The sequence below is a fragment of the Scyliorhinus torazame genome, chromosome 4 (assembly GCF_047496885.1).
Source record: "Scyliorhinus torazame isolate Kashiwa2021f chromosome 4, sScyTor2.1, whole genome shotgun sequence".
In the NCBI taxonomy this organism is placed as follows: Eukaryota; Metazoa; Chordata; class Chondrichthyes; order Carcharhiniformes; family Scyliorhinidae; genus Scyliorhinus; species Scyliorhinus torazame.
In genome coordinates, this window is record NC_092710.1 from 106593278 (window position 1) to 106607126 (window position 13849).

Consider the following 13849-nt stretch of genomic DNA (forward strand, 5'->3'; position numbering starts at 1 on the left):
CCGCGGACATTGCCTTAGCAAAACACTGCCAAAGCCCTCTAAGCTTCAGGCATGCCCAAAACATGTGTAAATGATTTTCTGGGCTTCCCGCGCACCTCGCACACCTATCCTCGACCCCGAAAAACTTACTCATCCTAGCCACTATCATGTGTGCCCGGTGGACTACCTTAAATTGTACCAGGCTATGCCTGGCACGTGATGAGGAGGTATTAACCCTGCTTAGGGCATCCGCCCATAGACCCGCCTCGATCTCTCCTCCTAACTTGTCCTCCCACTTTCCCTTATCTCTTCCATCTCCTCCGCCTCTGAAAGCTCCTGGTAAATATCTGAAACCTTCCCCTCTCCCACCCAGGTACTGGAGCCGACTCTATCCTGTATCCCCCGTGGCGGCAGCAGCGGGAAGGCCAGCACCTGTTTTCTCAGGAAGTCGGGCACCTGCAAATACCTAAACCCATTCCCTGCTGGCAATTCCAATTTATCCTCCAAGGCTTTCAAGCTGGGGAAACTCCCATCTATAAATAGATCCCCCATCCTTCTAATACCTGCCCTTTGCCATCTCCGGAACCCACCATCCAGCCTACCCGGTACAAACCAATGATTATTATACATTGGGGTCCAAACCGATGCTCCCTCCACTCTCTTATCTCTCCTCCATTGCCCCCAGATTCTCAGAGCCACCACCATCACCGGACTTGTGGAGTATCGGGCCGGCGAGAACGGAAGAGGTGCCGTTACCAATGCTCCCAAACTGGTGTCTTTTCACCACGCTGCCTCCATCCGCTCCCATGCCGACCCCTCCCCCACTACCCACTTCCTTACCATGGCTATATTAGCCGCTCAGTAGTAATTGCAGAAGTTCGACAGCGCCAACCCACCCTCCCCCCGACTGCGCTCCAGCAACACTTTCTTCACTCGCAGGGTTTTACTCGCCCACACAAAGCCCAAAATAACCTTATTCACCTGCTTGAAAAAGGCCCTCTGGATGAAGATGGGGAGGCACTGAAAGACAAACAGAAATCTGGGAAGGACCGTCATTTTCACAGTCTGTACCCTCCCCGCCAGTGATAGCGGGAGCATGTCCAATCTCTTGAAGTCCCCTTCCATTTGTTCTACCAACCGGGATAGGTTTAACTTGTGCAGTGCCTTCCATTTCCGGGCCCACTGGATTCCCAGATACCGAAAGCTCTTCCCTATCATTCTAAGCGGCAGCTCTCCCAGTCTCATGCCTAGATCGCGAACATCTCGCTTTTCCCCATGTTCAATTTACACCCTGAAAATTTGCCAAATTCCCCCAGGATTTCCATTACTTCCCCCATCCCCTCCAACGGGTCTGAAATATACAAGAGCAGATCATCTGCGTAAAGCGAGACCCGGTGCTCCACCCCCCATTCCCCCCCCCCCCCCCCCCGAACCAGCCCTTTTCAGTTCCTAGAGGCTCTTAACGCCATGGCCAATGGCCAGAGCAAACAGTAACGGGGAGAGGGGGCACCCTTGCCTCGTCCCTCGGTGTAGTTTAAATTACCCCGTCCTCAGCCGGTTCGTTCGTACACTCGCTACTGGTGCCTGATAGAGCAACCGCACCCAGTCAGTAAAGCCCTCTCCAAACCCAAACCTTCCCAGAGCCTCCCACAGGTAATTCCATTCCACCCCATCAAAAGCCTTCTCCACATCCATCACTACCACCACTTCCACCTCCTCTCCTTCTGAGGGCATCATAATAACATTCAAAAGCCTTCGAACATTGGCCTTGAGTTGCCTGCTCTTTACAAATCCTGTCTGATCTTCCCCTATCACCCCCGGGACACAGTCCTCTATCCTTGTGGCCAGTATTTTAGCCAGCAGTTTGGCGTCCACATTCAGTAGAGAAATTGGCCTGTATGACTCGCATTGCTCTGGATCCTTCTCCCGTTTCAGGATCAATGAAATCGAGGCCTGCGACATTGTTGGGGGAGGACTCCCTTCTCTGTTGCTTCATTAAATGTCCTCACCAGCAGTGGGCTCAATATCTCTGAAAACATCTTATAGAATTCCACCGTGTAGCCGTCCGGCCCTGGGGCATGCCCTCCAACCCCTTGATTATTTCCTCAATCTCAATTGGGGCTCCCAGCCCTTCCACCAGATCCTCATCTACCCTCGGAAACCTCAACTGATCCAAATACTGCCTCATCCCCTCCACCCCAGCCGGGGGTTCTGACTCATATAATTTACTAATGAAGTCCTTAAACACCTCGTTCACCCCCGCTGGGTCCAGGACAGTATTCCTGCCTCTACTCTTTGCTTTACCTATCTCCCTGGCCGCCTCCCTTTTTCTGAGCTGGTGCGCTGACATTCTGCTTGTCTTTTCCCCGTACTCATAAATCGCCCCCCTTGCCTTCATCAACTGTTCCACCGCTTTCCCTGTTTTCAACAGCCCAAACTCCGCCTGTAACCTCCGCTCCCTCAGTAGCCCCGCGTCCGGGGCCTCCGAGTAGCTCCTGTCCACCTGGAATATCTCCTCCACTAACCTATCCCTCTCAGCCTGTTCTGCCTTTTGTCTGTGGGCCCATATCAAGAGTAATTCCCCTCTGACCACTGCCTTCAGAGCATCCCAAACTGTCGGTGCGGAGACCTCCCCTGTATCATTTGTTTCCAGGTAGTTCTGGATGGACCCGCCCACAGATCGCTTTGTCCGCTAGCAACCCCACATCCAGTCTCCACAGCGGGTGTTGCCCTCTCTCCACACTAACCCGTAGATCCACCCAATGTGGGGCATGATCCGACACTGCGATTGCCAAGTGCTCCGTATCCACCACTTCCGATATTAGCGCCCTGCTCTGAACAAAAACGTTGATGCAAGAGTATACCTTGTGGACATGCGAGAAAAAGGAAAACTCCTTCGCCCTTGGCTCTGCAAACCTCCATGGGTCTATTCCCCCCATCTGTTTCATAAACCCCTTCAATTCCTTTGCTGCTGCCGGCCTATCTCCTCCCCCCCCCCCCCCCCCCCCCGTGCTGGATTTTCCACATCGTCCCAATTCGGAGCATATATGTTCACGAGTACCACCCGCACCCCCTCCAGCTTCTCACTCACCATTATGTTCCTAACCCCCTTGCCTGACACGATTCTCCCTGCCTCGAATGCCACTTGTTTGTTGATGAAGATCGCAACCCCCCTGGTCTTTGAGTCCAGCCCTGACTGGAATACTTGGCTAACCCACCCCTTTCTCAATCTCGTCTGGTCTGCAACCTTTAGGTATCTCTTGTAGCATTGCCACGTCCGTCTTCAGCCCCTCAAATGCGCAAACACGCAAGCCCTCTTGACCGGCCCATTCAGCCCTTTGACGTTCCATGTAATCAGTCTGGTCGGGTGGCTTCCAGCCCCCCCCCCCCCCCCCCACCCTGTCGACTGGCCATCACCCTTTTTTGGCCAGCCTCTAACTTGCGCCCTTCGGCTCCTCGAGCCCCCACCTGGGCATTTGCCGTTCCCAACCTCCCATTTGTATTTGTCCCCTAGTAACAGTTCCTCCCCTGTCAGCAAAGCAGCTCACTCCATCTCTCCCCCCCCCCCCCCCCACCCCCAGCAACAACACTAGAAACCCAACCCCCCAAGTCAAGCTCCAGCTTAACACCTCACCCCCCACTGTGCTTCCGTGAGTCAGCTGACCCATGCTGACTTGATAGCGCCCGCCCCTGGCACCAAGCAGTGTCTCCCCATTGTTCTCTCCCCTCTCCCCCCAATTGGACAAACATATTAAAACCATCACATTCCCCAGTAAACAAACATCAGAAAAAAAACAGTGAAGAAACAGCCACTTTAGAAAAGAAACACCCAAAAAAACAGAACCAACCTCAAAGACCAAGCCCCCTCTAACCAGCTCCCTGCAAGACAAAGTTACCTTGAGCCATCCAAGCAGCCCCTTACTACCCAGAACACTACTTATACAGACCAGCACAACAAATCGCTGCCACAGTACTTCTCCAAGGCTTCAGTATCTTTTAATTCGCCTCCAGCCTCTTTTCTTTAATAAAACTCCATACTTCGTCTGGTATTTAAAAGTAGAAGTCCCGTTCCTCATGTGTGGCCCACAGATGGGCTGGGTGCAGCATCCCAAACTTTACCCCCTTCTTAAAGGGGGCTGTTTTTGCCTGATTAAACCCAGCTCACCTCTTGGCCAGGTCCGCGTCCAGGTCCTGATAAATGCGCAGCTCACAATTCTCCCACTTGCTGCTCTGTTCCTTCTTGGCCCACCGCAGAATGTGTTCCTTGTCCAGGAATCGGTGAAAGCGTACCACCATGGCCCTCGGCGGCTCGTTCACTCGGGGCTTCTTCGCGAGGGCCTGTGCGCTCTATCCACTTCCAGGGGCCGAGGGAACGCCTCAGCACCCATCAACTTCTCCAACATGTCCGTCACATATGTCCTCGCATCTGATCCCTCACTGCCTTCAGGGAGGCCGACAATTCTAAGATTCTGCCTCCTGGACAGTTTCTCCAGGTCCTCCAGCTTCTCCTGCATTCTTTTCTTTTGTAAATTTAGAGTACCCAATTAATTTTTCCCAATTAAGGAGCAATTTAGCATGGCCAATTCACCTACCCTGCACATCTTTGGGTTGTGGGTGCGAAACCCACGCAAACACGGGGAGAATGTGCAAACTCCACACGGACAGTGACCCAGAGCCGGGATCGAACCTGGGACCTCAGCGCCGTGAGGCAGCAATGCTAACCACTGTGCCACCATGCTACCCCCCTGCATTCTTCTCTGGCGGTCATTCATCATCTCCACCTTGGTCTCCAGCACGGTTATGTACTACTCATGCTCAGACACCTTTTTCTCCACCTCCTGGATCGCTCTTCCGTGGGTCTCTTGATTCTGCACAACTTGATCAATCGAAGCCTTAATCGGGTCCAGCGTGTCCTTCTTCAGCTTGGCGAAGCAATCTTCAAAAAACTCCACCAGCTGCCCCGTTGACCACTGTGCCGTCTTCCCACGGCCCTTGCTCTCCGCCATGCTTTCCCACGTTACCAGCTCTGCTCGCGTCTTCCTTATAGGACTTTGTCTTCTCACACGGCCACTTCTGGTCCAATTCTCCATACACCGGAGGGGGATTTCTCCTCACTGTCTCACTCAGCACCGATTTATCCCATAAAATCCGGGGGAAAAAGGTCCAAAAGTCCGTCACAGGCGGGAGCTATCAAATGTGCGACCTACTCCTCCATGGCCGCCACCGGAAGTCTCGGCTGATCTGTATCTTAACTCCATCTAATCGCGTTGGCTCCATAACGCTTAATATCCTTACCTAACAAAAAGCTGGCAAGCTCAGTTTTGCAATTTGACAAGCCTCTGTGTTACGCAGTGCTTCCTGGAATCACTCCTGCATGACTAACTCAAATTTACATTTGTGCCCCCTTGTTCTGGACTCTTTGCCAGAGAAAATAATGTCTTTCTATCTATCTTATCATTCCTTTGCTCACCTTAAATGCCTCAATTATAGCATCCTTTACTCTTTTACACCCAAGGGAAAACAAAACAAACCTAGTCTGTGAAATGTGTCCTCATTACTTTTATCCCTTTTATCTGCTTTCCACCCACTCCAGTGCCAATATATCCTTTCTGAGTTGCAGTGCTGGAGCTAAACCGTTCTGTTGAGGTGTAACCAGAGAGAGACAACTGTATAATTTCTGTTTATAATTTAAATTCCCTCCCTCTTGAGATTAGCCTTTATCAATTCTTTTTTTCTACACCTGTGTCTGTGCAGTGATCCTGAAAATTCAGGTAAGGGGATGAACCGGACCTTTTGCTGAGGACTTGTTAGTCTCGATCAAGTGTACTCTTCAATTGCTGAATCAAATCGCTGTAAGACCATAAGATGTATGAGCAAAAGTGGACCATTTGGCCCATCGAGTCTGCGCGGCCATTCAATGAGATCATGACTGATCTGATGTGATAACCCTCAACTCCACTTTCCCATCGTATCCCCATAACTCTTGATTCCCTTACTGATTAAAACTCTGTCTATCTCAGCCTTGAACATACTGAATGACCCAGCCTCTACATTGCTATGCAGTAAAGAATTACATAAATTCACTACCCTCTTGAGAGATGAAATTTGTCCTCATCTCTGCCTGAAATGGGCGGCCTCTTATCTGATATTACGCTCTCTGCACTTAGAAAACCACTTTATCCTGTCAAGCCGTCTGAGAATCCTACATGTTTTAATAAGGTCACCTCTCATTTTTCTAAACTCCAATGAGTACAGGCCCAACCTCCTCAACCTCTCCTCATGAGAAAATCCCTCCATACCCAGGATCCACCAAGTGAACCTTCTCTGGACTGCCTCCAATGCCAGTGTAGCTTTCCTTAGGTAAGAGGATCAATCGTTCACAGTATTCCAGGTGTGATCTAACTAGTGGCTTGTGTAATTTTTGCAAGACTTTTTTTTTAAATTCGGTTCCCTTTGAAATGAAGGCCAACATTCCATTTTGCCTATCCCAAGACCTGCTGAACTTGCTCGCTTTTTGTATTTTATGCACGAGGACCCCCAAATCCCTCTTTGCTGCAGTTTCCTGCAGTCTTTCTCCATTTAAATAATATTTAGCTCCTTTATTCTTCCTACCGAAGTGCACATTTCCTGCATTATATTCCACCTGCCAAGATTTTGCCCTCTCACCTAATCTGTCTATATTCTCCTGTAGACTCCTTGTGTCATTTTGTTTTGAATTGTTACCTTTCTCTTGCAACTATAATGTGAAGATTTTCTTCTTTAAATAGGGACAGATGACCCCACCCTTATGGGAAAGTTATTCAGAGAAGCTGAGCGCGCTGGAGAGTCAGTACATCAAGCTCTTGGTGAGATCTTGTTGCTCCTTCCATCTTCAAGCTTGTACAGATATTAATGTTTGTATTCCGAACAACTCGTTTTAATGGTGTTTTTTTTTCACCCCCACCCCCCTTCCTTTATAAACCTGAAGGCCACTTCCAGGGATCGAGCCTCTCACCTTGATAACCTGCAGAATTTTGTGACCCGAGCCACCAATGAGCTCATCTGGCTGAACGAGAAGGAAGAGGAGGAGGTGGCTTATGACTGGAGCGACAGGAATTCCAGCATGTTGAGAAAGAAAGAGTACCATGCCGTATGTAACATTTGCGGTTAAACTGCTGGCTTGCGGTTATTTTTCCGAAAATCACGTTACAAAAACGTTAAAATATTTCCCAATCCCATGTGAAAACAACATGTTTTGGTACATCCCAAAATGCTTCACTGCCAATCATGTTCTTTTGCAGCATGGTCACTACTATAATGTAGGAAATCGTTATTTATTTATTCGTTAATTGGATGCGGGCATCACAGGCTGGGCCTGCATTTATTGCCCATCCCTGAGGGCATTTATAGGTCAATCACATTGCTGGTGGATCTGCAGTCACATGTAGGCCAGGATGGGTCAGGATGACAGATTTCCATCCTTAACGGACATTTGTGAACCAGATGAGTTTTTACGACAATGGTTTCATGGTCATCGTTCGACTTTCAATTCCAGGGGCGAAATTCTCCGGAAACGGCGCGATGTCCGCCGATTGGCGCCCAAAGCGGCGCCAATCAGCCGGGCATCGCGCCGCACCAAAGGTGCGGAATGCTCCGCATCTTTGGGGGCCGAGCCCCAACATTGAGGGGCTAGGCCGACGCCGGAGGAATTTCCGCCCCGCCAGCTGGCGGAAACGGCCTTTGTTGCCCTGCCAGCTGGCGCGGAAATGACATCCCCGGGCGGCGCATGCGCGGGAGCGTCAGCGGCCGCTGACAGTTTCCCATGCATGTGCAGTGGAGGGAGTCTCTTCCGCCTCCGCCATGGTGGAGACCGTGGCGGAGGCGGAAGGGAAAGAGTGCCCCCACGGCACAGGCCCGCCCACGGATCGGTGGGCCCTGATCGCGGGCCAGGCCACCGTGGGGGCACCCCCCCCGGGGCCAGATCGCCCCGCGCCCCCCCCCCCCCCAGGACCCCGCCCGCGCCGCCTTGTCCCGCCGGTAAGGTAGGTGGTTCAATTTACGCCGGCGGGACAGGCAATTTATCGGCGGGACTTCGGCCCATCCGGGCCGGAGAATCGAGCGGGGGGGCCCGCCAACCGGCGCGATTCCCGCCCCCGCCGAATGTCCGGTGCCGGAGACTTCGGCAACCAGCGGGGGCGGGATTCATGCCAGCCCCCGGCGATTCTCCGACCCGGCGGGGGGTCGGAGAATGTCGCCCCAGATGTTTATTGAATTCAAATTCTACCATCTGCCATGGTGGGATTCAAACACAGGTCTCCAGGGCATTACCTTGGGTCTCTGGAATACCAGTCCAGCGATGATACCATGACGCCACTGGCTCCCCACGAGCAGCCGATTTATGCGGAGCAAGGTGCCAGAAACAGCAATGTGATAATGACCAGATCATCCTTTCCTTTTTCAAGTGACATTGGTTGAGGGATAAATTTTGGCCAGGCCACCAGAGAGAGGTCATTTCAAAATAGTGCCATGCGATCTTTTTATGTCCGCTTGAGAGGTCAGACGGCGCCTCAATTCAATGTTTTTCTTTTGAAAGACGGCACTCCTGACAATGCAGCACTCCTTCAGGAGTGGGCCCTCAACCCATAACCTTCTGAGTGTGGTGCAAGAGGGCTATCCACTGAGCTGATACCTTGCAATAAGTGAAAATAGAATTGGTTAATTGTAAACCAATGTCTGCTGTCAAGCAGATGATTTCGAATTTTGTTTTTCTTCTGAGCTTCAGATGCTGCATTCTTAGTTTTTTTTTCTTGCCCTCACTGCTCGTGACAGGAATTGATGCAGCAGCTTGAAGATAAAGACATTGTCATGAGATCGGTCCAGGATATGGCAGATCAACTCCTCCTAAGTCGTCATCCTGCTCGACCCACCATTGAGGTAAGTGCAGTAAACCTGTCCTTTGTCATCCATGTGCGGGACCATGGCCAGCCTGTTTTTCCGCTGTTGTGCAACGATACGTATGAAGCTTAATAATTGTGGTCATTTTAATGCCTTTTAGAGGTAAGACTACATTTCCTGTGTTTTATTTCCTCAGGCTTTCAAAGCCGCTATGCAAACACAGTGGAGCTGGATTCTACAGCTCTGCTACTGCGTTGAAAAGCACTTAAAAGAAAATACAGCATATTTTGAGGTATGTGTCCAGTCAGTTCTATCAGAGTTGATAGAAGAGGCCTAGTCGAATGCTGTCTCCCTTAATGCTCTCGTTTTATTTTTCACCACCTCAAGTTTTACAATGATGCCAAAGAATCCATGGATTACTTGAAGAACCTGCAGGAGACGATAAAGAGGAAGTACAATTGTGACAAATCCAGCAACCTCGTGAGGCTAGAGGACCTAGTTCAGGATTCCATGGTAAAACTCAAACTGACACAGGGTACCGGTTTTCAAAGTACAGAACTGGGCTTGCAGCAGGAAAGGGTTGACTCTCGCAATTCCAACAGAAATGTGTTTCATGAAGGACGCTTAAGAATAAATGCATTAACAGCATAAACCAGAAATATCCAAGTAGGAGGTCGTGCCAGCTGTTTTTACGATTCTAAAGAGAGTAAATTATGTAACCCCTGGCAATTTGTTTCGCCTTGTCCAGAACGGTAGAACCAGGGACATGGCCTGTGCATGATGGGGGTTATTTCAAACCACTCTGTGGTAACGGTATTGGAGTGAACAAGTGGTGAATCAGTGGAAAGGCTGCCGAGGGAGATGGTGAACCTATTAGAATGGATTCATAAAAATTCAAATTAGCTGGGTTTCTTTCAGGTAAGTATGATTAACTTGCGTCATGACACAAAACCAGAAACTGCTGAACAATCTCAGCAGGTTTGGCCGTATCTGTGGAGAGAGAAGGGCGACAACGTTTTGAGTTTGGATGACTTTGTTAAAGTGGAGAGAACTGGAAACAGGATCAGATTTATACTGTTGTTGGGGAGGGGATGCATGGAGCAGTGGGGCTGGAGAGACAGCCAGCGATAGGTAGAGATTGACAAAGATGTCATGGACAGAAAGACAAAGAGAATATAAATGGTGGTGATAATGACTAAGAAGGATGCTGATAGCGGCACATTAAGAGATCAGAATGTGTTAATGGCAGAACATAGGTAAGCAGTGTGTCGAAGGGCAACCTCGAACAGGGAACAGATGGCCCGGGTGGGGTTGGGGGCGGACAATGGTGAGGGGAAAAAGGATTGATGGAAGAGGTGAAAATGAATTGATAGGTTGAGCCATGACCATATACTCCATGTTTTGGAGGAAAAGGTGACATTGGATCCCTGGTTCTCAAATCTCTCCACCACTGGGGGTTTCGCCCTCTTCATGTCTGAGTCTGTTGTAGACTCATTGGACAGATTGATTTCTGTGATTAGTCAACAGCTCCAATATTGTTTTATCAAGTGACGACCAGGATGGTAGAAGAGAAATTAAATGGACCGTGATGGTCTTTGCCAAGCAAGTCTCATGTTCTTGAAATAGTCCTTAGAAAGAGGTTATAACAGATGTAGGTTCCATCAGATGTTGTGTACGTGTGTCAGAGTGAGAGGCTAGTTTTATGTTGAGATGAAAATGCTTTGTTTTGGATGAGTTAGTTGAAGTGATACGCTAATGCAACCTGCAAATTCTCTCTGCTTTTGGTGAGAGCCCTCACCTGACTGACCCTTTTGCTTCAATACGGTGCCTGTGGATTCTCCACCTCCACCGCTGGAAAATAAGAGGCTCCACTATGGGTTGATTGGAGCACTCACACACACACACACACACACACTGTTAATGAGAGCCCTTTGTTAAAGCTACAGCCTGGGCGGCCTTGCCCCTGTCACGGTCCCTTGCTCTCCCTTGATCTCTGGTGAATGAAAGCAAACCAATCCTAACGACGAGGAGACTGTGATGAAAACTATTAATACCATGGGATTGTTGCACTGTCCTATGTGATGAGTTCGTCGCCGGTAAAGCTTTTGGCACAAGGCTTGTGGTGGACAATCTATCGCCTCGATTGTGCAATACCGACGGCCCTTGTTATTGTACAATGGAATCTAGACAAAGCACTCAACCGCTTTCTGTGCTGCAAAGTACAGGCTGTGCTAGGTTTTGCAGGCAAATGTGCAAAGTGTCCATTGGCGTTGTGGTGTCTTTTTCTAAAGGTGGCTGTGCTGGTCCAACTTGTTTGAAGAGCATTTCTACTCTTTGATGTATTTCAGGATGAGAAAGAACAACTTCTTCAGTACAGGAGTAACATAGTAGGCCTCATGAGCCGGGCGAAGACCATCGTGCAACTCAAACCCAGGAATCCTGAAAATCCCACGAGGATCTCTATCCCCATCAAAGCCATCTGTGACTACAAACAAATTGAGGTTGGAAATCAAGTATTGAAGGAAATGTTTTATTAAAACTAGGTGCCATAAATATAAAATACTCACCAAGAAATTCAATGGAGCACTCAGGAGAAACTTATTTTTGAACCAAAGTGGTGAGAATATGGAACAAGGCCTCCTTGAGGTGAACAACATAGATACATTTAAGAGAAAAAGGAACTGAAGGATATGCTGATTGGGTGAGCCGAAGAAGGGAGGGGGGTGGGGGGTCATGTGGAGCATAAACACCAGCTTAGACACGTTGGGCTGTTTCTATGCTGTGTGTTTTATGTAATTATAAACACGACTGACTTACGAATAGGTAGATTTAGTGCAGGGTTTTTGGTACTGAATTGATTCTCCCGCCATGTCAAGACATGGTGAGTTCCAGAAATCTGGTAATTCTGTGAACACTTAAGATTCAAGATTGTTCTAAAAAACTACTCATGGGAGACCAACCCCACTCCTATCTCACCTGGCTCCCTCTGCATCTCCCCCCCCCAACTCCCACTACCTAATTTGCCTACACAGGAATCTAATCCCATGCTATATGGTTGACTCTTCTATGCTATCTGAAGTGGTCTGGCAAAAATATTATCGTTTGAACTCACTCCCTCAGCATCTCTGCTTTGTCACCTTCCTCTCGTACCTTCCAGAACCTCCTGAAGAGCATCCTCTTTGACTATGCTTCTACCAGCTTCTGACCTTCTTTCTTCTTTTCTCCGCTCGCCTTCAGACTTGTATCAAGTGTCCTGAAAAATACTCCGGGGTTAATTCGTTGTGTATAATGAACACCTGAGGAAATGCAAGTTGCTGTCCATGCAATTGTCACAAATTGAGAGCAATTTAAAACCTGCTGCCAAGACTTGTGGGAAATATTGGCTGAATTACATCATGAAAGTGGTTACATTGGGCGGGAGTTTCCATCAGTTTCCGCCGCCTTCCGAGCTGCTGGGTGGGGAGGGGTGGAATTTAGAGAATCTTAATAATTACTCACCAGTTATCACACTGAACACAAACCACGGAGAAACTCCCAGTTGCTGGGAAGAACTTTCAAGAGAAAGAATTAATTTAGTCTTGTAGTGAGTGAGGCGGGTCATCCCTTGCGGAAATCTTAAACCTGCAATTTAGCTTCTGATCTTTAATTGGGTGGTGATTATAATACAATATGTACATTTGCGATTTGACTTAGACAAACAAAAACTAATTGGATGTGCTGTCAAGTCTTGGCTTTCATGATCCACAGTAAATATCATGTGTGGCTGGGATCGAATGACATGCGACAGTCAACCCTCTTTGTTTTTTGTCTGCTGTAAATTGCAGTATTTGTTACACATCTTGCGCAGTCTAGTTTTACACTCTGGCAAATTACAACCCCAGATTGCAATGTGCTGTAAGAAGGTTATAACTATCAGGGAAGGCTGAACAGGCTGGGGCTCTTTTGTGTACAAGAGAAGGTTGAAGGGTGATGTGGTCAAGGTCTTTAGTGTTATACTGCGATTTGAAAGGATCGATGTAAAGAAGATGGTTTCACTGTGGGGGAGGCCAAAACAAAAGGCCGCAAATGTAAGATAACCATGAATAAGTCTACTTAGGTGTTCAGGAAAAACCTCTTCAGCCAGAGAGTGGTGAGAATGCGGAACTCACTGCCACAAGGAGGTGCTAGAGCATATTGCAGAGTTAGATTTAAGGAGAAGCTGGGAAAGTCCATTAAGTAGAAAGCAACAGAAGTTTATGTTGATAGTGTGAGATGAAGTTGGATGGACGAAGGCTTGTGCAAAACTGAAATATCCGTGTGGATTAATTACCTCTCCTTACTTCTCCCTCTGAGATATCTGCATTCCTCCAGTTCAGGCCTCCTGGGCAACCCCGATTTTAATCGCTTCACTATTGGTGGCTGTGCCTGCAGCTAGCCAGACCTGACACTCTGGAATTCCCTCCCTACATCTGTCTTCCTTGTCATCAAACTTTGGCCGCCTGCCCTAATATATATATATTTTAATTTAAAGTACCCAATTCATTTTGTTTTTCCAATTAAGGGGCAATATGGTGTGGCCAATCCATCGACCTTGCACATTTTTGGCTTGTGGGGGTGAGACCCATGCAGACATGGGGAGAATGTGCAAACTCCACACGGACAATGACCGTGGGCAATGGTGCTAACCACTGCGCCACAGTGCCCCCCATGTCCTATGTGGTAGTGTCAAATATTTGTTTGATAATGCCCCTGTGCAGCATCTTCAGCTGTTTTTACTACATGGAAACTGCTCTGTAAACGCATGTCAATAGTGATAATTTCTCCCAACTATCTGAGTTGGCGTAGTGTTTGAGAGCTTGGAGGATTTCCAAAAGATGTACAAAATTGTGAGGGGTCTGGATAGAGTCAATGGGAAGGGCCTATTTACTTTTTGCGGAGAGGGCAGTAACTAGAGGCCATAGATTTAAAGTGATTAGTAGAAGGATTAGAGGGAGATGAGGAATATGTTTTGACATCC

General features: G+C 48.6%; 1 protein-coding gene across 20 annotated transcripts in view; it reads left to right on the top strand.

The window, feature by feature from the left end:
* Positions 1–13849, top strand: part of dst (dystonin) — a 779292-nt gene that overhangs the window by 372739 nt on the left and 392704 nt on the right. For all 20 annotated transcript variants that reach the window (XM_072498412.1, XM_072498427.1, XM_072498428.1 and 17 more), the window contains 6 exons: positions 6747–6824; positions 6947–7108; positions 8788–8892; positions 9050–9145; positions 9241–9366; positions 11202–11354. In XM_072498412.1, coding sequence (XP_072354513.1) covers positions 6747–6824; positions 6947–7108; positions 8788–8892; positions 9050–9145; positions 9241–9366; positions 11202–11354 — 720 coding nt within the window. The remainder of the gene's footprint in view (positions 1–6746; positions 6825–6946; positions 7109–8787; positions 8893–9049; positions 9146–9240; positions 9367–11201; positions 11355–13849) is intronic.